This window comes from Corythoichthys intestinalis, chromosome 17 (assembly GCF_030265065.1).
Source record: "Corythoichthys intestinalis isolate RoL2023-P3 chromosome 17, ASM3026506v1, whole genome shotgun sequence".
Lineage (NCBI taxonomy): Eukaryota > Metazoa > Chordata > Actinopteri > Syngnathiformes > Syngnathidae > Corythoichthys > Corythoichthys intestinalis.
The window spans coordinates 3776817-3803028 of NC_080411.1; the positions used below are offsets into that span (position 1 = coordinate 3776817).

A 26212-nucleotide genomic window follows, 5' to 3' on the forward strand; every position below is an offset into this window, starting at 1 on the left:
TGTTAGCGCTGAACCCGGACCCAACCTTCCCCACCTACTCTTTGCAATTCCTGAAGACGTCGCTGGAGGGTTCTTTATCCAGGGCCCACATGCAGCCTCGCTTGTATTTGGACACCTCGGGGACAAACTGGGACTTCTGAACACAAGTGCAAAGCATAACAGGTCAGCACGCACAACGACTAAAGCGGCGGTCTCCAAACTCTTGGTCCACGGGACGGTACGGGTATTTTCGGGCCCTTCACTTGATACGTTGCAAAGGAGTATAGGGCCAAAGGAAGAAAGAAATACAGTGCCCTCCATAATTATTGGCACCCCTGAAAAAGATGTGTTTTTTATCTTCTAATATACAGGACTGTCTCAGATAATTAGAATATTGTGATAAAGTTCTTTACTTTCTGTAATGCAATTAAAAAAACAAAAATGTCATACATTCTGGATTCATTACACATCAACTGAACTATTTCAAGCCTTTTATTATTTTAATATTGCTGAATTTGGCTTACAGCTTAAGAAAACTCAAAAATCCTATCTCAAAATATTAGAATATCATGAAAAAGTATACAAGTAGGCTATTCAACTAATCACCTGAATCATCTAATTAACTCGAAACACCTGCGAGGGTTTCCTGAGCCTTAAAAACACTCAGCTTGGTTCAGTAAACTAAATCACAAGTATGGGGAAGACTGCTGATCTGACTGCTGTCCAGAGGACCATCATTGATACCCTCCATCAGGAGGGTAAGAGAAATTTCTCAAAGAGCAGGCTGTTCACAGAGTGCAGTTTCAAAGCATATCCACAAAAAGTCTGTTGGAAGGGAAAAATGTGGCCGGAAACGCTGCACAACCAAGAGAGATGACCGCAGCCTTAACAAAATTGTGAAGAAGAGCCGCTTCCAGAATTTGGGGGAGCTTCAAAGACAGTGGGCTGAAGCTGGAGTCCAGGTATCAAAAGCCACAGTTCACAGACGTGTCCGGGAAATGGGCTACAATAGCCGTATTCCCATGGTCAAGCCACTTCTGAACTCAAGACAACGGAAGAAGCGTCTGACTTGGGCTATGGAGAAGAAGCACTGGACAGTTGCAGAGTGGTCCAAAGTCCTCTTTTCAGACGAAAGCAAGTTTTGCATTTCATTTGGAAGTCAAGGCGCCAGAGTCTGGAGAAAGGCTGGAGAGGAGCAAAATCCAAGTTGCTTGAAATCCAGTGTGAAGTTCCCACAGTCAGCAATGGTTTGGGGAGCCATGTCAGCTGCTGGTGTTGGTCCACTGTGTTTCATCAAGTCCAGAGTAAATGCAACTGTGTACCAAGAGATTTTAGAGCACTACATGCTTCCATCTGCTGAAAAGCTCTATGGAGATGAGGATTTCATTTTCCAGCATGATCTGGCACCTGCCCACAGTGCCAAAACCACCAGTAACTGGAGCACTGACCATGGCATCACTGTCCTTGATTGGCCTGCTAATTCCCCTGACCTGAATCCCATCGAGAATTTGTGGGGTATAGTTAAGAAGAAGATGAAAGACACCAGACCTACAAATGCAAATGAGCTGAAGGCCGCTATCGAAGCATCCTGGGCATCAATAACACCTCAGCAATGCCACAGGCTGATTGCCTCCATGCCACGCCGGATTGATGCAGTAATCCGTGCAAAAGGATTCCCAACCAAGTACTGAGTGCATCAATGGACATTTTCAAATGTTTGATTTAGTTTTGCTGTTATAAAATTATTTTTTTACTTGGTCTGAGGAAGTATTCTAATTTTTTGATATAGGATTTTTGAGGTTTCTTAAGCTGTAAGCCAAAATCAGCAATATTCAAATAATAAAAGGCTTGAAATAGTTCAGTTGATGTGTAATGAATCCAGAATGTATGACATTTTTGTTTTTTTAATTGCATTACAGAGAGCAAAGAACTTTATCACAATATTCTAATTTCCTGAGACAGTCCTGTATATATATTTTTAATTCAAATAATATGGGACCTAAATGGAAAAAAAAGAGAAAAATCCAAACTTCAATACAAGTGCATTCATTCAGTGGGGAAAAAATCCCACATAAAGAAAAAATTATTTGGCATCAAATAATGTGTGTCACAATTATTAGCACCCCTGGTTTTAATACTTTGTACAACCCCCTTTTGCCAACGAAACAAGGTCTGGGAACTGATCTGGCCATGGGAGGAGCTTGATTTTGTGTCTGGTGAACCAGTTCTGTGTAGATTTGGCCATATGTTTAGGGTCATTGTCTTGCTGAAAGACCCAGTGACGACCCATCTTCAGCTTTCGGGCAGAGGGCAACAGATTTTGATTTAAAATGTCCTGGTATTTCAAAGCATTCATGATGCCATGCACCCTAACAAGGTTCCCAGGGCCTTTGGAAGCTTGGTCTCATTTGACCAAAGCACACGGTCCCAGTTGAAGCCTGGGACCGTGTGTACTTTTGTGTGAGACCAAGATTGAGCTTTTTGGCAACAAACACTCTAAGTGGGTCTGGCGTGCCACGAAAGATGCGCATGCTGAAAAGCACCTCATACCCACTGTGAAGTCTGGGGCTGGGTCAGTGATGCTGTGGGGCTGTTTCGCTTCCAAATGCCCTGGGAACCTTGTTAGGGTGCATGGCATCATGAATGCTTTGAAATACCAGGGCATTTTAAATCAAAATCTGTTGCCCGAAAGCTGAAGATGAGTCATCACTGGGTCTTTCAGCAAGACAATGACCCTAAACATATGGCCAAACAATGACAGAAGGGGGAACAATAAGTAAGTGAACCATCGCCTTCAATATTTTGTGGCCCCCGCTTTGGCAGCCATAACATCGACGGGATGCTTCCTGTGGCTGCAGATCAGTCTGGCACATTGATCAAGACTAATCTTGGCCCACAAAACTGCTCTAGTTCAGTGGAATGTCTGGCATGAATGGCTGTCTTTAGGTCATGCCACAGCATCTCAATGGGGTTCAAGTTTGGACTTTGACTTGGCCACTCCAGAACATGTATTTTGTTATTCTGAAACCATTTAGAAGTTGATTTACGTATGTGCTTTGGATCATTGTCTTGTTGCAGCATCTGTTGGAGGCAGGAATTTGAGCACTACTTGTTTGGGTGTGGAAAGGGTTAATGAGTGCGCATGTGTGGTGTGGGTGTGTCACTGTCCCGCTGTCACTTAATTAATACCACCTATGACTACCTGGGAAAGTTTGATTGAGGTCGGAAGAGAGGAGGCAGGGTGCCGATTTTCTCTTGACCGCCAACATTTTATCTAGTATTCCCTCCGATCGTATTAGATTCGCTCTCGTACTCTCATATTTGATACGTTTATGTCTGGTTCGCTCGGTTTTGTGTGTGTGTTTATGTTCTACACGAGCACACTTTTGCTATACAGTGTATATAGTAGACAAACGTCTCATCAGTTGAGCTCGAGCGGATGGGAAAGTGACAAAATTAAAGTAGGTCACATTAAGCAAAATTAGACAAATAAAGGCCATCGGATGACCGTCCCATGCTCACCCGAGTCTTCGTGGATGCAGCGTGTCTGACAGAGCCCCACTCTCCCCTCTATGTGAGAAATGGACACTCACAGCATCCATCCTGTTTTTAGCTTCAACTGTCTGACAAACGGCCCAGCAAAACATCCTGATAAAATCTTGAATTCATTCTTCCATTAATGATTGCAAGTTGTCCGGGCTCTGAGGAAGCAAAACAGCCCCAAATCATGATGCTTGCACCACCATGCTTCACAGTGGGAATGAGGTGTTGATGTTGGTGAGCTGTTCCATTTTTCCTCCACACATGACGTGTGTTACACCCAAACAATTCAACTTTCATCAGGTCACAAAATATTTTGCCAAAACTTCTGTGGAGTGTCCAAGTTCCTTTTTGCAAACATTAAATGAAAAACTTTTTTTTTTTTATTAGACAACAGTGGCTTCTTAAATTGAATCCTCCCATGAAAACCCATTCTTGGCCATAGTTTTACATATAGTTGATGTGTGCACAGAGATATTGGACTGTGCCAGTGATTTGTGTAAGTCTTCTAAGACTCTAGGGTTCTTTTTTGCCTCTCTGAGTATTTTGCGCTGAATCCCGCGTCATTTTTGCTGGACGGCCACTCCTTGGTAGAGAAGCAACAGTGCCAAACTCTCTCCATTTGTAGACAACTTCTCTGACTGTCGATTGATGAAAATCCAGACTTTTAGAGATGGTTTTGCACCCTTTCCCAGCTTTATACAAATCAACAATCCTTGATCGCAGGTCTTCAAACAGCTCTTTTGACAGAGCCATGCTTCACCTCAAGACATTTCTTTTCGGGTGTGTGTTTTATAGTGGGCAGGGCAGCTTTAAACCAGTCATCAGTGATTAGGTGCACACCTGACTTAAAAAGTTAAGTCTCCTTAGGCGGAGGATTGACTTACTTATTTTTCCCCCCTTCTGTCATTGTTTGCATGCTATCCTCATTAAAATATAAAAACCTATAAATGTTAGTGTGGTTTTAGTTAAAGCAGACACTTTATTTTCATCTGTGTGATTTTGACAAAGATCAGATCACATTTCATGATGATTTTATGCAGAAATGTGAGAAATTCCAAAAGCTTCAGATACTTTTGTACACAGACTCTTAAATGTCCCCTACCTGATAAATTGAGTTTGAGACCCCTGAACGAAAGCCTACAAACCTGAATGCAGAAGAATTTCTCGATGATGTGTCGTCCAAACGTCGGTCTGTCATTATCTAGCTGCCACTCAAATTGCGCCTGAAGACAAAACAAACTGGATCGTCGTTGTCTTTTGATGAAGAGCGAGCGGAACTGACAATTGGGGTGCCGAGTGTCAATATATATTTCCTTTTATTCATACAAATATAAACTGTATGAACTTGAAGATCAGGGCAAATTGATTCGGGAGCACCTCGTGTTGCTTTCAGGGACATTTGTCCTGGCCGGCCAGCTTTTAATTACTTTTTCTTAATAAATGTACATATCTTAGGTCAGAGGTCCCCAAACTACGGCCCGCCTCCACATTTTGTCCGGCCCCCTGAACAATACCAGAGAGCATTTTGATTTTTTTTTTTTTTTTTTTCAATAGTGTTATTTATTTCCTGTTTTTTTTCTGTGAAGAACTCAGAGAGGGTTATTATTTGGGTTATTATTTAATTAATAGCGTTTATATTATATTTTATTATATTATTAGGGCTGTCAAAATTACCGCGTTAACGGGCGGTAATTAATCTTTTTAATTTATAAAGTTAAAATATTTGCCGCAATTAACGCACATGCCCCGCTCAACCAGATTAAAATAACAGCAGTGTAATGTCCGCTTGTCACTTGTTTTTTGGTGTTTGGCGCCCTCTGCTGGCACTTGGGCCCAAATGTTTTTATGGATTTCAGCACATTGAGTGAGCATGGTGTAATAATTGACATCAACAATGGCTGGCTACCAGTTTTTTTTTTGATAGAAAATTTTACAAATTTTATTAAAACGAAAACATGAAGAGGGGTTTTAATATAAAATTTCTATAACTTGTACTAACAGTTATCTTTTAAGAACTACAAGTCTTTCTATCCACGGATCGCTTTAACAGAATATTAATAATGGTAATGCCATCTTGTTGATTTATTGTAATAATTAAGAAATACAGCACTTATGTACCGTATGTTGAATGGATGTATCCATCTTGTGTCTTATCTTTCCATTCCAACAATAATTTACAGAAAAATATGGCATATTTTATAGATGGTTTGAATTGCAATTAATTACGATTAATTAATTTTTAAGCTGTAATTAACTCGATTAAAAATGTTAATCGTTTGACACCCCTAGTTAAAATATTTGCCGCAATTAACGCACTGGCCCCGCTCAAACAGATTTAAATGACAGCAGTGTAATGTCCGCTTGTTACTTGTTTTTTGGTGTTTGGCGCCCTCTGCTGGTGCTTGGGCCCGAATGTTTTTATGGATTTCAGCACAATGAGTGAGCATGGTGTAATAATTGACATCAACAATGGCGAGCTACTAGTTTATTTTTTTTTGATCGAAAATTTTACAAATTTTAATGAAACGAAAACATTAAGAGGGGTTTTAATACAGAATTTCTATAACTTGTACTAACATTTATCTTTTAAGAACTACAAGTCTTTCTATCCATTGATCGCTTTAAAAGAATGTTAATAATGTTAATGCCATCTTGTTGATTTATTGTTATAATAAACAAATACAGTACTTATGTACCGTATGTTGAACGTAAACATCCGTCTTGTGTCTTATCTTTCCATTCCAACAATAATTTACAGAAAAATAAGCCATATTTTATAAATGGTTTGAATTGCAATTAATTACGATTAATTAATTTTTAAGCTGTAATTAACTCGATTAAAAATTTTAATCGTTTGACAGTCCTATATATTATATTATATTATATTATATTATATTATATTATATTATATTATATTATATTATATTATATTATATTATTATTTTATTTACTTTTCTTCCGTGAAGAATCCAGAAAGGGTTATTTGATTGTGGCTTTCTGAAAAACAATACATGTTTACATTTAGGCACTCCTGCAATCATCACACTTTTTCTGTTACAAACCTACCCCGGCCCCTCATCAGAGAAAGGAAGAGTTATGTGGCCCACACAGGAAAAAGTTTGGGGACCCCTGTCTTTGGTGATTAGTGCTTTCTTTTTGTTCCTGAGTTGTGTGTCTTTATCTCCTGTTCGTTAAGCGAATAAAAGAACCGAAGAGAAAATTATGGAGCCTCTAACGAGACATCAACAGAAATAAAATAAATTCAAGCAACCTGGTGCGGACCAGATTGTTTGTAGTGCGCACTAGAAATCATCTGGCAAACATTAGGATTATATAGCAATTGCTAGCGGACTTTTGCTATGCAGGTTAGCCAATTGTGGTAAACGTTAACATTATATAGCATTTAAGCTCGTGGACTTTTGCTATGCAAGTTAGCCAATGGCGTACCGCACACATGCTTTTAGACCGTGACGTCGCATCGTAAAGGGGAAGTAAAGCCGAAGTGGGACATTATAGACCCGCCCTCGCATAGAAACAACGTAATTTATGCTCATTTTCTCCGGTAATCTTTCAAAATCGAACATGCTGATCACACAATGCTTTTTTGGAACTTGTAGAAATGACTCTAGACGTTACAACACATGAAGGATGTTTTCTTCATACGTTTCCGGAAACCAAAAACTCGGGAGGAAAAAATGTGAAGACTGAATCGACTTGCGCGGACTTTTGAACACCAGCTCAGTGAATCCATTCACATTTCATACGCAGTAAACATTTTGTTAGGTTGGCATGGTCTTTCAGAGGACAAAGAGGTAAGCCATTTTTATATTGTTAAACTACGTACTGCTTCTGCCTGACAATGAATGACCTGAAAAGAATTACAATGGTATCTGACTGCAACTGTTACCGTTTCTGTTATATATATATGGCGGAAACACTCGGGTGACTTGAAGTTCCGCTCTGAGACCCCCAATTTAGCCAACTTTCAAAATTGTCCGGTATGCTCCTGTGATACATCATTGGAAAGGTGAAAATCTCAATTTTCTGGGGGAAGAAACATTTTGAACAGGAGGGCATTTTTACAAAAAAAAAAAAAAAAAAATTTAACGGCAAAACCCTAACTGGAAGTGAGAGCACGCGAGAGCAGAATTACAGACGCCATGACTTTAACGCGATATTATTGCGCACTTACCTTGTTTCGATCCAAAAACTGCATGTAGCATGTATCACTGAGTGTCAAGACACAGCTGTGAATGGCCACAGCTGGATGTTTGGGGAATTTTATGGGTGAAACATGGTTATATAACAAGGGTCGCGATGCAAAAATTGCAGACATCAAGGATTGGTCGAAATTTTCTTTTTCATATATTTACCTTTTAAACGTTTTTTTTCCCAATTTTTCTTTATTTTGATTGATTATTTATCATCTAACACACAGGCATCAAACCGATTCCAGAAAGGGCCTAGTGGGTGCAGGTTTGCTTTCCAACCAATGAAGAGGACACCTTTTCACCAACTAGAAACTGCAATTTCGGGAGAAATTACACCTGGGTCTTTCCTCTGTGGAGATACAGATCTTAGCCCCACTCAGGTCTATCAATTGAATGGACCATAATGCCAGTCAATGGCACTAAACAAAGTAAAAGCCATTAGAAATGATTGGGAGAATTGGACGTCCATGGACGTCAATGGCGGCACCCTTCATAAGCGTCAATGGAATTGGGGAAGTTTGGGGGACACGTCCTATTGATATCTAGTCATTTTCTGTTGATTTGGGTAAAAAAAAAAAAAAATTCCCATTGAAAATGAATGGGAAAAAATTTGGACGTCCATGGACGTCAACGGTATCAACTTACATAGGTGTCAATGGAATCCAAGTACATTGGCATCAATAGAATGAAAAACATAATTAAATGCCAATAGAAATGAATGGGAAATTTGGACGTCCATGGCCGTCAATGGTGGCACCCTTCATAAGCGTCAATGGAATTGGGGATGTTTGGGGGACACGTCCTATTGATATTTAGTCATTTTCTGTTGATTTGGGGGGGGGGGGGGGGGGGGGGGGGGATTTCCCATAGAAAATGAATGAGAAAAAATTTGGACGTCCATGGACGTCAATGGCATCACCCTCCATAAGCGTCAAAGGAATTGGGTAAGTTTGGGGGACATGTCCTATTGATATCTAGTCATTTTTATATCTTTTTACATGTGTAATCAGTTAAACTTTGTCAGGTGCTGTTTGTTTCAGCAGGAAGTTCATTGGTTAAACTCTGCACGTTATCGGTTGGAACAAAATCCAGCACCCACTAGGTCCTTTCTGGAATCAGTTTGACACCTGTGATCTAACATATCGTAAAAATTGGACAGAAACAAAAAACAAAAAAAATACAATTAAGCGATAGTTATGAGGTAAATATCCGTGACTTTTTTACAGACACCATTTTTTTCATTGTGATGTAATTTGTTTAAAAGTTTGAAAAATGCGAGTGAATAATTTTTTGAAGTAGTTTTTTTTTTAAGCGAGATATTAGACATTAATTAATGATTCTAAGCTTAAAATGACAAACATTTGGAATAATAAATAGAATGAATTAACTTTGTTTTATGGCTAGGTTGAAACAAAAGCGGTTGCGCGACGTCTGTAAACGGGGGTTTCCAGGGCAACACGGACAAATTAAAAATAGTTAATGCGCCATGAATCTGCTATGGTAGCTTATAGACATATTGTTCTATTGAACACAACAGTTGTTTTGGCTTGAAATACAGCAGTTTATTTTAAAGAGGAGTGCAAGAGCAGAAACTGCTTTTTCAGTCTTGTCTGTGTTTTCCGTCATATATACATTAAAAAAAACAACTTTAGTAAGGGGGAAGTGTAAATAAATTATAGAATTTAGATTTTTTATCAATGAAAAAATTAAAAATGTTCATTGGCTGTCACTGAGTAGCATTTGCGATCGCTACACAAAGCTAACTAAATTACCCCCAAGAACGGTCAGAGACGTAGGACAACCAGAGGATATATAAGAAAGACAGGGCTGATGGTAAAGGATAGCTTGTTGAAACAGGAGAATGGCATTGTCAGTTGCGACGATAAAAAAGCTAAGGCTATGCTTCGGTCGGCTCATTTTTTTTCGTCTTTTTTAGCCTTCGACACTCAAGCCATCTCTTTAACTGAACATTTTTATGTTCTTCCACATCTTTGCCAGTGAATTTGACACCAGGCACATCATTTTCGGAGAGAATTGGTAGGTTTAGCTCTGTAAACATCTCCTTTGTACATGATTTCCATTCATTTCCTATTAGGGACAAACGGTGGCTTGTCCCTACTTCGCAACAGTAGCTAATGTCCTGAATATTAATGAGCGGAAGTGACCTGTTGCTTGCGGTACGCCATTGTGGTAAACATTAGCATTATATAGCATTTAAGCTAGCGGACCTTTGCTATGCAAATTAGCCTAGGGTGACCAAATGCCCTCTTATGCCTGGACATGTCCACTTTTTACATTCTGTCCGGGGCATGTGGCAGGGCTTTATAAATTCATGAAAATATCCGGTTGCTTATCTTTGTAAAAGATTTAAATGAAGTATTGGTTAACCGAAACAATGCCAAAGTTCCATATTATTCCCAAAGGTTGCAAATGTTTTGCCCAGAGTAATGGATGATGAAAGTACGTGTGTGCTTGCGGTACCAGAGCCTGTCGCAGCTCACAGTACTTTCGGAGTCGGCCTTGGCTCTGGCAGAACTGGTCGAAGAGTTGGCGGCCTATAGGCTGCATCACGCACAAGTCCCAGTAGTCGCGCTCTGAACGCATACACACAGACATTGGGTCACATGACACGCAGCCACTCGGTCGCATGACAAGCACGCACCTATACTGTCGGCCAATTTGGCACATTGGCTGATGTGCGGCAAGCGAAGCATCTCCTGCCATTTCCAGCTTCGGCCTTTGGATCCGCCTCCTACGCAGATACAGGCATGTTTCAGTGCACATAAAATTGATCAAAAAATTGATAAAAATCATACATTGTAAGCAGTTATTCACAATGTTACTGATTACTTGAGTTTTTTAATGTATATACTAGGGCTGTCAAACGATTAAAATTTTTTAATTGAGTTAATTACAGCTTAAAAATTAATCGTAATTAATCGTAATTAATCGCAATTCAAACCATCTATAAAATATGCCGTATTTTTCTGTAAATTATTGTTGGAATGGAAAGATAAGACACAAGATGAATATATACATTCAACATACGTTAGATACGTACTGTATTTGTTTAGTATAACAGTAAATCAACAAGATGGCATTAACATTATTAACATTCTGTTAAAGCGATCCATGGATAGCAAGACTTGTAGTTCTTAAAAGATAAATGTTAGTACAAGTTATAGAAATGTTATATTAAAACCCCTCTTAATGTTTTTGTTTTAATAAAATCTGTAAAATTTTCTATCAAAAAATAAACCAGTAGCCCGCCATTGTTGATGTCAATAATTACACAATGTTCATGGGTGCTTAAGCCCATAAAATCAGTCGCCTCCAAGCACCAGCAGAGGGTGACAAAGCTCCAAAAAACACAAGTAACAAGTTGGCATTGCACTGTGCTGTCATTTTAATCTGTTTGAGCAGGGCATGTGCGTTAATTGTGTCAAATGTTGCAACGTGATTAATTTAAAAAATAATTACCGCCCGTTAACGCGATAATTTTGACAGCCCTAACTATGTACCTAAGTTTTTTTGTAATTATGCTTGTAAAAAGTGGGGGGGGGGGGATCATGTTTTATACAGTGGTATGAAAAAGAATCTGTACCTTTAGGAATTTCTCACATTTCTGAATAAAATCACTATGAAATGTGATCTTATTTTTGTCAAGATCACACAGATGTAAAAACAGTGTCTGCTTTAATTAAAACAACCCAAAAATTTATAGGTTTTCATATTTTCACAAGGATAGCATGCAAACAATGACAGAATGGGGAGAAATAAGTGAACCCTCTGCTTTTGGAGACTCAAAGTGCAATTGAAACCAATTTTTACCAAACAATTTAAGTCAGGTGTGTGCCCAATCACTGATGAGTGGTTTAAAGCTGCCCTACCCACTATAAAACACACGCCTGATAACAATTGTCTTGATGAGAAGATTGTCTGATGTGCATCATGGCTCTGTCAAAAGAGCTGTCTGAAGAATGCGATCAAGGATTGTTGGTTTGTATAAAGCTGGGAAAGGATTAAAAACCATCTCTAAAGTCTGAATGTTCATCAATCGACAGTCAAAGAAACTGTCTACAAATGAAGAGTTTGGCACTGTTGCTTCTCTCCCAAGGAGTGGCCGTCCACCAAAGATAACGCCAAGAGTTATCTTATATTAAGTTCAGCGCAGAATACTCACAGAGGTAGAAAAGAACCCTAGACTGTCTGCTAAACAGTCACAGAAATAACTAGCAGAGTTCCATATCTCTGTGCACACATAAATTATATGTAAAACAATGGAATGAATGGTGTTCATGGGAGGACACCATTGAGGACGCCACTGCTGTCTAAAAAAAACATTGTTTCTTGTTTAATGTTTGCAAAAAGGCGCTTGGACACTCCAGAAGTTTTGGCAAAATATTTAGTAGACTGATGAAAACAAAGTTGAATTGTTTGGGAGTAACACACAATGTCATGTGTGGAAGAAAAATATAGACAAAATATTAAATATGATGTTTAACTTACTTATCCCCCCCCCCCCCCCCCCCCCCTTCTGTCATAGTTTGCCTACTATCCTGATTAAAACATGAAAACCTATAAATGTTTGGGTGGTTTTAGTTGAAGCAGACACTGCTTTTTCATCCGTCTGATTTTGACAAAGATCAGATCACATTTGAAGGTGATTTTATGCAGAAATGTGAGAAATTCCAAAAAGGTTCAGATACCTTTTCATACCACTGTATGTATCTCTTTCCAATACTAAATTTGAATCACTACATTGAGTGCACCCAAAAACGAGATGAGTTCTTACAAAATGCGCTACTGCCCTCCAGTAGCCAGTTTTATTAATTTAAAATGAGTTTTGAGTATTGTGCATTGCAGTTTAGGTGCAACAGAACCTAGAGATGCCTCTTGTCAAAAAATACAAAAAATAAACCATAAAAGACGTATGAATACATTTTTGGGACACTGAAACAATTAAAAATAGAACGTATTTATACGTTTTTTGGGAGCAAATGAGTCAACAAGGGACCTCACTTCGGAGCTGTAGCCTTTAGTGGAGATCGCGAGTTTCCAGATGTGGCTAAGCCTACTCCATAATGAAATACTGTAATTGTTTGCTAGCTAGTGTTTGCTCCACTTTTAGTTTACATTTTAATCAGTACAGCAGGCAAACTCTTAGCAAGCTCTTCATGATAAAACAGTTGTCTCTGCCCTCATCTGACCAAAGCACACGGTCCCAGTTGAAGCCTGGGACCGTGCGTGGGCTTTGGTCAGATGAGACCAAGATTGAGCTTTTTGGCAACAAACACTCTAAGTGGGTCTGGCGTGCCACGAAAGATGCGCATGCTGAAAAGCACCTCATACCCACTGTGAAGTATGGGGGTGGGTCAGTGATGCTGTGGGGCTGTTTCGCTTCCAAAGGCCCTGGCAACCTTGTTAGGGTACATGGCATCATGAATGCTTTGAAATACAAGGACATTTTAAATCAAAGTCTGTTGCCCTCTGCCCGAAAGCTGAAGATGGGTCATCACTGGGTCTTTCAGTAAGACAATGACCCTAAACATATGGCCAAATCTACACAGAAATGGTTCACCAGACACAAAATCAAGCTCCTCCCATAGCCATCTCAGTCCACAGACCTTGTTTTGTTGGCAAAAGGGGAGTGTACAAAGTATTAACACCAGGGGTGCTAATAATAGTGACACACATTATTTGATTTAAAATAATTATTTCTTTATGTGGGATTTTCCCCCCACTGAATGAATGCACTTGTATTGAAGGTTGGATTTTTCTCTTTTTTTCCATTAAGGTCCCATATTATTTGAAAAAAAAAAAATATTAGAAGCTAAAAAACACATCTTTTTCAGGGGTGCCAATAATTATTGAGAGCGCTGAATACTGTAGAATAGTTAAAACACAACATTTATTCTAAGTCACTCATTATGATATTTGCTTTGAGAATATTTTAGGGCTGCAGCTATCAATTATTTTAGTAGTCGATTAATCGGTGAACTTCTTAGTTCGAATAATCGAGTAATCGGATAAGGAACACGAAAAATTAAAATACCTGAGCTGAGCCTCAAACAATATAAAAAAAAATAAGGATCTATGTACAGCAAAAGAACAATCGGCTATATTACATAGAAAAAATCCACTAGCTTAAATGCTATAAAACTTTTTTTTTACGATGCTCTTAAGAAATGGTTCAGACACATATTCCCACAAAAAACGGCTAAATATACCTATACCTATACCTAAATTACGAATGCATTTAAAAAAAAACATTAGTGCAAACAAAAAACTTGTCTTATGTTGGCCTTAACATGGAGCAGCTGGATTCAGCCATGTGAAATGAGACAGACTAGAGGGCAGTGTATCCACCCAAATCAATAAAACTGAGTGCAAACACTTTCAAAATAAACCATTACAACGTAACTTTAATTAAAATACTCGAATCAGCAAAATTTAATTTGAATCTTTTTTTCTAATCAAATACTCGAGTTAATTGATTAATCGTTGCAGCACTAGAATATTTCTAATAAATATATATTTAGATTGTAAAAGATGGCCTTCAGTACATTTCTTGTAGATGATATCGGTCTATTCATTATTGCTCTATATGCTGTATGTTCACATAAATATATTTTCATCTTAAATTAACGCAGAAAATGCAAAAGTTAATGTGTAAAGATTCACCAGAACGCAGGAAATTATTTTTTAAAATTTATTTATTTTCCCTTCAGGCATGACAAATCCGAACAAACATACAGCATTTATATGCGTTTACAATTAATTCAACCCGAAAAGAAAAGGGCAGACGGGAGAAGCCGAAGCTTATTGAAACCCGCCCCCAGTATACCATATAGGACTCAGAAAATATCGAATATCAATTTTTGACATTCAGATTTCGTAATGATTACAAGTTGTTTTTTTTTTTTTTTTATAATAACCATCCCCTCTGATTGTTCATTTTCCCAATAGTCCATTGTCAATCGTGGCAATGTGCTCGTTATGTTGATTAGTTTATATGTTTATAATTCAGTAATTAGTTTATTCAGTTGATTCGATCCAGAAGATAGGGAATAGCTGACGACCGATGGTAGGCCTTGTCAGCCACCCTCCTTTCGTTGACTTAATCCTCGTCGCAGTTTTCATTCCTTGCTGCCTCCCGACGAACATTCATCTCAAGGTTGCGCAGCTGCGTAGTAAGTTGCATCGCTATTCTGGTTTTGGACTCAGGGCCTGGGGTACTGGCGTCGCTAGGTCCTTCTGACCACCTCATAAGGACTGTACCACCTGGCACAATCTCCAATCCCCTGCAGAAGCCAGCAGCGCACCAAAAAGAAAACATCCTCGATATCTTTCCACTTCGAGTGTGGTCAGACACAGCGGCCGCCATCAACCCCAGCTATCCTCCACATATCCCGACTTTAAGGTGTTTTCCGGGCAGGTGCGTTGTCCAGGTTCTGACCGCATTGTAAAGATCTTGGCCAGGGCACACAGTGGCCAATCGACCAGTTCCGTGTCGTTACAGAATTTGAAGTCAGTTGTCTGTGCATTTACAGCCAACAGCTGATCTGTCCTTGTGAATTCTGTTCGCATTGGCTTTGAGTCACCTTTTTTTTGTTGTTGTTTTTTTCCCCCTCTTTTATTTTTGCCCTTCTTTGTTTTGGGTACACTTGGTTTTGTTTACAGGTTTGAGTTGCCACCCAGACATTATTTACCTTTTGCACAGTTCTTTTTATTTCCAAGAGTTAGCTTGAGTCAGCAACATAATTATTTAATAACATTTGTTGATACCGCCTCCTAAAAACAGCCAACTACCCTGAGCTGGTCACTGCAGAATCTAGTTTGTTCCAAATCTTTACACCAGAGTGAGGGACCGAAAATGATTTTAGTGCTGTTCTAGCATAGTTAAGTTTAAACACATTTTCTCCCCTCAAATCGTATTTCGATTCCCTAGCCTGGAAACGACTTTGCAGGTTATACGGAAGGCTATTAGTTGAGGCTTTGTACATCATCTGTCCCGTTTTGAAATGTATTAAATCATACAGCTTCAATAAATTGGATTTGATAAATAACTCGCGTGTATGTGCTGTGTATTTCGCCTTATGAATAATCCGTATTGCTTTTTTCTAGATGACCAACAAAGGGTGTAATCGAGATTTGTAGGTGTCGCCCCAAATTTTGGCGCAGTAAGTCAAATAGGGCACAAACAGTGCACTATAGACCCTACCCACCGACGTCACAAAATCACGGGCTCGCTGTATGGTTCCGCCCCCTTGTCCGTCATTTTGTGTCTGTATTATCAATGGTCGCAATTGATCGAGCAATTTATAATGCATTTCATGGAAGACCCGGTGCTTTCGGATGCCGTAAACTCACTTGATGCGTTGCATAAAAGGCGTTATGTGGAAAAGCTTCAGTTTATCCATTCGCCAGATCCATATTTGATGCCTAAATCGATGTTTTTCGACCCGCTGTCTCCGCCGTATTTGCCTGACATCTGCTAGCTACCCTGATATGTAAGACTATCTTGTCCACACAAAATCAGCCTATTCTCACGAAAGTTTGAACAACTTTTAAGAGCTTGGAGGCTTATAAATACTTCGTTGCTGGTTGGGTGAAACAGGTCCTCGTCCACGAAAATTCGGCAGGAATCTAGCTTGTGCTTGGAAAGGTGAGTTACGAAATTTTCAATTCAAAATCTTTTGTTATTGCTAACATCCACTGTCAAGTCTAATGTATTTCATGTCGTTTGTCAATGGAGTTAGGGCTTTTAATGTTTATATGGTTTAGCGATAGCACTCTCACTACATACATACGTGTTTGTTGTCGGCGATTAGCTTAGCAATGATCTTAATTGTGGTTGTCAGCCCAAAACCCTCTAAATATATATTAAATGCATCTTACCAGATATAAAATGACTACTACATAATCTGTGGTAATCGTTTGGAGCCCAGTTTTCTCGTCGAATTGCAGCAGCCCATCTCGCTCTCTTCTCTCCGGGTCTCTCGGAATCCGGTAGAACTTCAAGTCTCTCCGTCTTCTCCGTCTATCTTCTCTGTTATTGCAACCGACCGCCACACACGCCTTCACCATTTTGATTATTAATGTTAACGAGCAGAAAAACACGTCTTAAATAGGAGGAATGTACGTAGCCGTGACAGGTAAACATGATGTGTTGACGGACAATTGGGCGGCACCAATCAGGAGGAAGGAGTTGTGACGTCACGGGGGTAGGGTCTATAAATTATTTGGAGGGCCCTGTGATCTAGTACATTTTGTGCTCTGTAAATAATGGAGACGCTCCTAGCTAATTTATTTTCCAGTTGTCTTATATGTGCACTCCATGTTAATGAATCATCAAGTATTATACCTAATACCTTGTCTTCTCTAACACGTTCAATAGCCACCTGGTTTACTTGAATGTCTAGATGTTCTTTCCGTCCTTTGTTGCCAAATAGCATATATTTAGTTTTACTAAGGTTTAGTGACAGTTTATTGGCAATTAACCATTCCTGTAGCTTGCCTAATTCCTCATTCACTTGTTGGGCCAATCTGTTTAGGTCGCTACCTGAGAAAAAGATATTGGTGTCGTCAGCAAAAAGCACCATTTTTAATATGCTGGATACCTTGTATATACAATGCCCTCCATAATTATTGGCACCCCTAAAAAAGATGTGTTTTTTAGCTTCTAATATTTTTTTTTTTTCAAATAGTATGGGACCTTAATGGAAAAAAAGAGAAAAATCCAACCTTCAATACATGTGCATTCATTCAGTGGGGAAAAAAATCCCACATAAAGAAAAAATTATTTGACATCAAATAATGTGTGTCACAATTATTAGCACCCCTGGTGTTAATACTTTGTACAACCCCCTTTTGCCAACAAAACAAGGTCTGGGGACTGAGATGGCCATGGGAGGAGCTTGATTTTGTGTCTGGTGAACCATTTCTGTGTAGATTTGGCCATATGTTTAGGGTCATTGTCTTGCTGAAAGACCCAGTGACAACCCATCATCAGCTTTCGGGCAGAGGGCAACAGATTTTGATTTAAAATGTCCTGGTATTTCAAAGCATTCATGTTGCCATGCACCCTAACAAGATTCCCAGGGCCTTTGGAAGCGAAACAGCCCCACAGCATCACTGACCCACCCCCATACTTCACAGTGGGTATGAGGTGCTTTTCAGTTTAATTCACACAGTTTAATGCTATGCTAACTCTGATGCAGGTCGGACTTTCAGTAGCAAAATTTGTGGCGTGTTCCAAACCTCAAAAACATTGACATCTTTTTACGTTACTTAGAGTGCTTGCTGCTACTGGCTGAAAAATGTTGGCCGGTATTTTGTTGACATGTTGTATTTTTGTTGGGGTTGTGAGTGCGTGTGCGTGTGTGTGGGAGGGGGGGTGTCAAATGTGTGTTTGAGGGGAAAAAATGGACTGGCACATTCAGCAAGTAAAAAGGGGTTAAATGTTGAGTCGGAACATAATGAAAATAATTCACTTAATCATGGTAAGGTAAATTTAATTCAATCCTTACAACATATGGGAAGAATCTAAATTACCTATACAACTGAACTCAATATATAATGCAAATAAGCTTGTTTAAAAGTTAGTGGGGATAATCTGGGCATCCTGAAAAGTTGATAGTGTCCCTATGCAAAACTACGCCTTGGTTGATTCCTTTATTAGACAATGGCATCTTTTGAAACAATATTTTGATTCTTGGCGGTAGGGCTTGCCTCATTATCTCATTATCTTATCTTTCACATGCAAACCAGTTGAAAAAGGAAACAAAGAGCATTTTGTCACGCTGATTCTTTACTCGCCTGCGCCCGTTCTATTTTTAACCCGGACTCAGGTCGAGCCTGCGTGACCACATTTTCGTACGCGCATTGACGCTCATCGCAGGCTTTGCTGAAACGGACAGTTGACGTCTGCATCGGAATCTAACCTTCTGACCCCCACCCACGTGCACGCCGACCAAAAACTGGCGCCGACTACCTCACCGAACGCAAAGGGCAAAACAACAAAAGATCTGGCAGCGTTCACATACTATACGTTGTGGTAGTTGATAAAATAACATTTCTAATGCAAACCGTGCAATCCGAACGGATTGGACGTCTAGAGCTGTCAATGGCAGGCAAAGAGCTGAGAGGATGAGTGTGTCACCACGTACCTTCTCTGGCCTTGACGAGAGCTCTGTTGGCCACCAGGCCGTCAATCTCCATCGAGTCATGTGTGAGTGAGAATACGAGCACGGACAGCGCTGTCAAATAGCTCCGAGAGGGGCGGCGTCGGTACCGCAGCTCGGCCACGCCCACGCCAAACCCTTGGAATGGTGCCCTCGCTCTTCCTTGCTCTCATCTCGCATCCAAAGCGCGAAGTCATTGAAGGTGTTGGTATGTCAAGATTTATTACCATTTGATTGAAGTATTTGAACTGTGTTTTTGTTCAAAAATGCTATTTCATTGAATTCACAACCTAACCTCTGAGGGGCCAGAAAATCATTCCTTCGATAATATAATCAGTGTTGTGACAGATTACTTAAAAAAGTAATTTGATTACTGATTATGCCTCAAAAAAGTAATCTAGTTACTAATAATTTCTAGTGTTGCACTGACACCATTTAACGATACCTGGCTGTGCAGTATCGGCCGATACCGATACCATACCAACATCACTCCGTATATATATATATATATATATATATATATATATATATATATATATATATATATATATATTAGGGCTGTCAAACGATTAAAATTTTTAATCGAGTTAATTACAGTTTAAAAATTCATTAATCGTAATTAATCGCAATTAATCGCAATTCAAACCATCTATAAAATATGCCATATTTTTCTGTAAATTATATATATATTCTGTAAAATAATTTGTTGGAATGGAAAGAAAAGACACGAGATGGATATATACATTCAACATACGGTACATAAGGACTGTAGTGGGCATTTCACTCTACTGTCATTTAAATCTGTCTATGCTGTCCTCACTCCGAAGCGTCTACTTTTTCCAAAGCTAGACAGCTAGTGAACGACGCCTTAATAATCAGACTTCTTCCTTTTTCATCTGATTTATTAATAAAATGGCCTCAAACCACTGTCCTCTTTAGACCGTAGTGAAACTACATAAAAAAGTACACAAGCATTGCATTAGCAACAATGTTAGCTTAGCACGCTATACAGGTTCACTAAACATAAACAAAAAGCGTCTCATACAAAAAATATAAAATTTCGCTTACTAACATAATATGTACATTCTTTACAACAACGATACTTACGGACAAATCTTGTCCAAGGATCATATAAGCACAACATTACAACGTAGGCGCCAGCCCGAGACGTCGTGCAGCCATATTGAACTGGCAAGAAAGCAATAAACCATGTCGCAAAGCGACCACAAGAGTTCGCTGTTAGACAGCACAAAAAACCTTGCTGTAAAACTTACCAAAAGGCAGAATACAGTCTGAGCAGGACATGTGCGTTAATTGCGTCAAATATTTTAACGTGATTAATTTAAAAATTAATTACCACGCGTTAACGCGATAATTTTGACAGCCCTAATATATATATATATTATATATATTATATATATATTATATATATTATATATATACTAGCGATAATTTTGACAGCCCATATATATATATATATTATATATATTATATATATATATATATATATATATTATATATATTATATATATATATATATATATATATATATATATATATATATATATATATATATATATATATATATATATTAGGGCTGTCAAAATTATCGCTAGTATATATATAATATACATAATATATATATAATATATATATATATTAGGGCTAATTAATTTTTAAATTAATCACGTTAAAATATTTGACGCAATTAACGCATGCACTGATTGACCCGCTCAAGCATTGCTTCAAACAGATTACATTGACGCCGTTTATGGACATTAAGAGTCTGCTTGGGGGCAGCGCCGTTCCATACAAATGTTATTCCCTCTACTATTGGGAGAATTAGTAGTTGTGAGATGTTTATGCTGTAACATTGTGCTATTTGTGCTCCACCCATATTTCTGTAAGTTTTCTTTCTTTTAGTGGCAATTATGTGTCTCTTGTTGTATTTTGGGTAAGGTATGTACAGAGATATATATGTTATAAAGGCGAGTGGACACAAGCGTTCTTTGGACCGCGCCGTTTATTGGCATAAGCTACGGCAACTTCTTCACAACAGACATAAGTATCATTTAGTGAAAGCACGACAAAAATAATATCCCTATCTCTCTCCAAAAAAAAAAAAAAAAATGTTCACTAAAAGAGAAGCACTTCAGTCTGTAGTAATGAGGACCTATTGTCACACAGTTAAACAACAATGCAAAGTGAACTGGCTTGAACCGGCAACTTACTCAGACTTTAGTCACTCTATTCTTATTATTTTCATTCTTATTATTATTATAGTAACTCTACTTTTGATTGAAAATTTTACACATTTTATTAAAACGAAAACATGAAGAGGGGTTTTAATATATAATGACTATAACTTGTAACTATAACATTTATCTTTTAAGAACTACAAGTATTTCTATCCGTGGATCACTGTAACAGAAAGAATGTTAATACTGTAATGCCATTTGTGGATTTATTGTTATAATAAACAAATACAGTACTTATGTACAGTATGTTGTATGTATAAATCCGTCTTGTGTCATATCTTTCCATTTCAACAATAATTTACAGAAAAATATGGCATATTTTAGAGATGGTTTGAATTGCGATTAATTAAGTTTTAAGCTGTGATTAACTCGATTAAAAATTTGAATCGTTTGACAGTCCTAATTATATACTTGGATGTGAAACCATTGCTATCATGGCTTTGTCAGGCTGCTACTCGGCCAATGACCGGCGGCTTGTCACACCCCCCCCTCGGTCCTCTTCGCATGCCGGGAGAGCGCTATACTCGGCTGATGCTCGTGGGCTTCTCCATATCGTCCAGACATCAAGCCCCCTCTGCCCTCTTTGTGTGCCCGGCAACAGACCACTATCCTCGGGTTGGGCTCGGGCAGCTACGTGCTCCTCCAACGTCGGCCGATTTGTCCGGCGGTCATTCTCCAGCTTCTTCCCCGGCAACGAGAACCCCTGCCCAAAGCAGGGGAACGATGAGCTGTAACTTGCCCGCCGCTGCGGGGTTGCCGATCAGTGAAGACAATCGACAACCCCGCCACCATGTGACATGACCGGGATAGTTTTTTAAAAAATTTTTATTTTCGAAAAACGAGAATAAGACTTGGAAACGCTGCTTGGTTCGGGTTATCATGTCAGCTAGCTGTTTTGTGTATGCTCTCTTTCCTCCGTCTTCGAAGCCGGGGCAGGGAAATGACAAAAGCCTGACTAATTCCGGTGGCATAAAATACCGTTGCTAGTTTTGACCATTATGCAGTCATTTTGCCCTGTCATACTGAATAAATGCATTTTTTTTCATATTCCGTTTCGCTCAAGACTTTTGTCACAACCATACAATTTATTTAGCAATTGGAGAAAAATACTTTGATAAAAAGAATATCCTGTAAAAATATTGAAGTAGAGGTATTGAAACAATGATATTTTGCTGCTCTCTTCATTGCATTTTCCTCTTTCTGAATCCTCCCCCTTAATGGGCTTAATTCTAAATCAGATGAAATCGTGACACTGTCGACGTCATCCTCCAACTGGGGACGCTGGAGCACTTTAATGACAGGCGGGGCTAAACGACAGATTAAAAGACTAATAACTTGTCATCTGCACTTTGCCAAATTGTTGTGTATAGCCAAATCGTCTCAAAATAAGATTGTAATACCCATAATAATGCTATTTAAGACTTTTATCCTGTCGTAGGCACTTTATGACTTTATTAAACCCTCGTAGGGGAAATTCAAGCATTGCAGCAGCTCAGTGTATAGTCAAACATATAGACAAACTATAAGAACTACATAAAAAAGGTATATACAAATTACATACAGATAAACACAAATGGACTCTAACATGGTTGCAGATCAGAAACATAAAAACAATTACCTGTCATTTTTATGCTTAATGTACATTTAATTGTGAGCACAGACCTCTGTTGTTATAAAGTCTGATGGCAGTTGGCACAAAGGAACGACTATAGCACTCGGTTGGTATAAAACGCTGACTGAAAGCGTCAGTTTGGGTTTTAAAGACACGTGCTTTCATGATGGATGCGCTGCACTTCAGGTGTTGATGATAGGTAGGAACCTAGGCATTAGTTGGAGGCACATCGTCATTTGGATATGCTTGGGACGCCATCTGCTGGTCAACCACGAAGACAGTCCAGACAGACATCTCCCCAACACAGGTTTTGAAAAACCGCTTTGGCCATTGATGGCTATTGGTGTCCAATCCATTTTCGAATAAAAACTTAGTCAAATAAAGAAAGAAATTCTCAGGTTTAACTATATTTTACAGCGTGACCGCCACTCCTCCCAAAAACAAACAGGCCCAAATTTGGATAGACGTCCATATTAGGGCTGCAGCTATGGAATATTTCAGTAATCGAGTATTCTACTAAAAATTCCATTGATTGAGTAATCGGATAAAACATTTTTTTTAGGGAAAGCGCAGTTACAATTATGAGAAAACATGACATTTCACCTAATATTGAACCATGTTGAGACGATGTCTTTATTTTAGCTGCACATTGTTAAAAACGGCCAACAATTGCATCTCAGATGTGACTAGAAAAAAAACAAAAACAATTTCATTGCTTTATTTCTTACCTAGTTATTAAACTTGATAAGTTTTAAGTTAGTCTAAATTGTAAGTCCTGATAGGCGTAGATTTCATAATGTATTGACAGGACATGGGGTCGATTCTTAGGGGGCTTAACTCCGTCAAAGCTGACCGAGTGGAAACACAGAGCTTTTTCCGTTGAAAATTCTTTTGAATAATTGCCTAAATCCCTGAATTCTTTATAGATTTGGATGGTTAACAGTCTCAATTCTTGGTTAAAAGCAACAACAACAAAAAAAACGTGCCGGTAGCATTCATTTTACATAAATATCAAGGGCGTAGTATTGATCTCATCATTGGTAAGGACAATATTACCATAATGTAAACAGTGATCCAAATAAGGGACGACTAGCTTGACTTCGTTATTCTTTGTGGAGGCTGGCCTGACTGCAGTAGGTTTGCCTGTTAGCAAGGTAAATTTTTTGCTAACTCTGTTGCAGGTCGGACTTTCAGTAGCAAAATTTGTGGAGTTTCCCCCACCTCCACAACATTGACGTCTTTTTACATAACTTCCAGTGGCTGCTGCTGGCCGAAAAAAATATCCCTCCTTTCCGAAGGGGGCGGCGTGTTGTCAACATGAATCTGTCAGGGTTGTGTGAGTATGTTTGTGTGTGTGTCTTTGTGGCTGGACAGGGGGCTTCAAGTCGTCAGCAAACCAAACGTTCATTTGGGGGGGCTGGGAATGGACCGGCACATTCAGCAAGTGAAAAGGAATAAATGTAAGTCTGAACATAATGAAAATAATTCGCTTAATAATGGTAAGGTCTATTCTATCCTTACAACAATCTAAATTATATATTTGAACTCTTGATGTAATGAAAAAAGGGTGGTAAAAAAGTTGGTGGGGACAAATTGGCCATCCTGAAAAGTTGCTAGTGTTATGTCCCTACCGTCCCTATCCAAACCTTGGTAAATATTGTGAAGTATAATGCCAATGCTGTAGTGGCTAATTTCTCCCATTGATTTTTTTCACGTTTTCAAAATGCATGCGTGGTACGAAATATATAATAATCATCATGAATCCTCGAACAAATCACTCCTGAGACAATCCTTCCTATTTGTATGCAGTACAGCTCTCGTACTTTTTCAACCTAAATCCGGCGTTAGATCGCTGCATGTGACCAACTGCTAATAAATGAAGCAGAGTGTTGGACAGCCCAATTTGGGAAGGCGTGACGCAGTGAATGGGGAATGTGTCATGTCAGTACATTATGAAGTCTGTGCTGATGGATTTTGAGTTTTAGTAGTGTTCAAAATAAATGTGTGGTACTTTACTACTTGTTGTATTGCAACACATTAGGCAACATTGCTACTTGGTGTTTTATCCATCAATGACTACCGAGCTAATATTGACAGCTTTATTATGTTTTTTTTACACCCTCATCACTCTACGGCGCTGTTTTTACAGATTAAATAAAGTCTTATGAAAGACACGTTAGCTACGCATCGACAGTAATCATAATTAATAGAAACCTAGCCTTCCGCAGGGCTAACGTTACATTAGCAAGGTATAGTAACGTAATTCTTATTTAATAGCACTACGTGAACTTAATTTTACCTCGTCCCGAGTATCGCTCCTCCGCTCTCGGAGTAAACTGGGTACCTTCGGTGGAGCTGCAGCACTGAAGACATGTTATTGAAGCACTGTCTTACAGTTAATACATCAAACAGTGTTCGCCTTGGTCTCCAGCTTGAAATGCTTCCACACTTGACATTTTCTGCTTTTTCTTGGTGCCATTATATTTGTTTTCATTGGCTTCTTTATTGTTACCTCTATATTCATGCGTGTTTGAAATCAAATATATCCGCCGCCTCTGACTTCTTCCTATACGCACGTGATTTTCAAATACGCATTGTGCCGCATTAAAAGTAGTCTGGGCAAAAAGTCATACTTCGAGCTGGCAAAATAAATGATTCCTCGAGCCGGAGAAAATTCCTCGATCAATTTTTTAAATTGGAAAAAAAGGCCTTGTCTGGTGGCGTATGGTAGTGCGTGGATCCCGTTGGGCGCGCGCTCGTCTCTCGGGCGGGTGGGCGCCGTGGCCCTTCCCCTGCCGGCCGGGGTGGGGGGGAGGGGGGTTTGGGTTGGGTGGTGTGTGCGGCAGCCATAGTTCCCTCCCGGGTCAGCCCGGCCAGAGCCGCGTCTCCTTGTACCGGATACCGAGGAGGTGTCTCCAGGTGTCATACTGCGCATCCCTCCTGGCCCGGGGGTGGGCTGAGGGTTGCGCCTCCGCCTCCTTAGTCTGTCTCCAGCCCTGTCCGCCTCCCTGGGCCGCGCCGGCTACCGCTACCCTCCTTCCGGCGGGGTCGCCGGCGGGGCCTCGTGGGGCCTGCGGGGCCCTGGGTGGGGCTTGCTGTTCCTTGCTGGTGAGGTGGACATCCCCTGGTCTCTGGCGTTTGGCGTAGCGCCTGCTCAGGGTGCGGGGTGGGTGCTCGGGCGGCGGGGGGAGGGGTGGGCAGTTGCGCCATGGGTGGTCTGGGGCGGGGGCTGATCGGGGCCCTGGCGCTTCTCCCGCCCTGCGGCCGGTTGCTCCGGTGGACGGGGCCACGCCCGCGGAAGCCTGCCTTTTAACTCACACACTCCTCACTTTAGCACTGTAAATATCTTTCACCCTGGCACTTACATACTCATTAATTTCTCTGGGGAGAGTTGGGTCGGGGCCATACAGTCCTGGCCTGGCT

General features: G+C 39.7%; 1 protein-coding gene across 2 annotated transcripts in view; it reads right to left on the minus strand.

Annotated features, from left to right (window-relative positions):
• The window catches only part of grk5 (G protein-coupled receptor kinase 5), a 43207-nt gene extending 24189 nt beyond the window's left edge, over positions 1-19018 (minus strand). For both annotated transcript variants that reach the window (XM_057818720.1, XM_057818721.1), the window contains exons 1-5: positions 18905-19018; positions 10396-10485; positions 10215-10327; positions 4668-4745; positions 39-136 (exon numbers count right to left, since the gene is read on the minus strand). In XM_057818720.1, the coding sequence (XP_057674703.1) occupies positions 39-136; positions 4668-4745; positions 10215-10327; positions 10396-10485; positions 18905-18956 (431 nt within the window). In that variant the 5' untranslated portion in view covers positions 18957-19018. The remainder of the gene's footprint in view (positions 1-38; positions 137-4667; positions 4746-10214; positions 10328-10395; positions 10486-18904) is intronic.
• Between the last annotated feature and the right edge of the window lie 7194 nt (positions 19019-26212).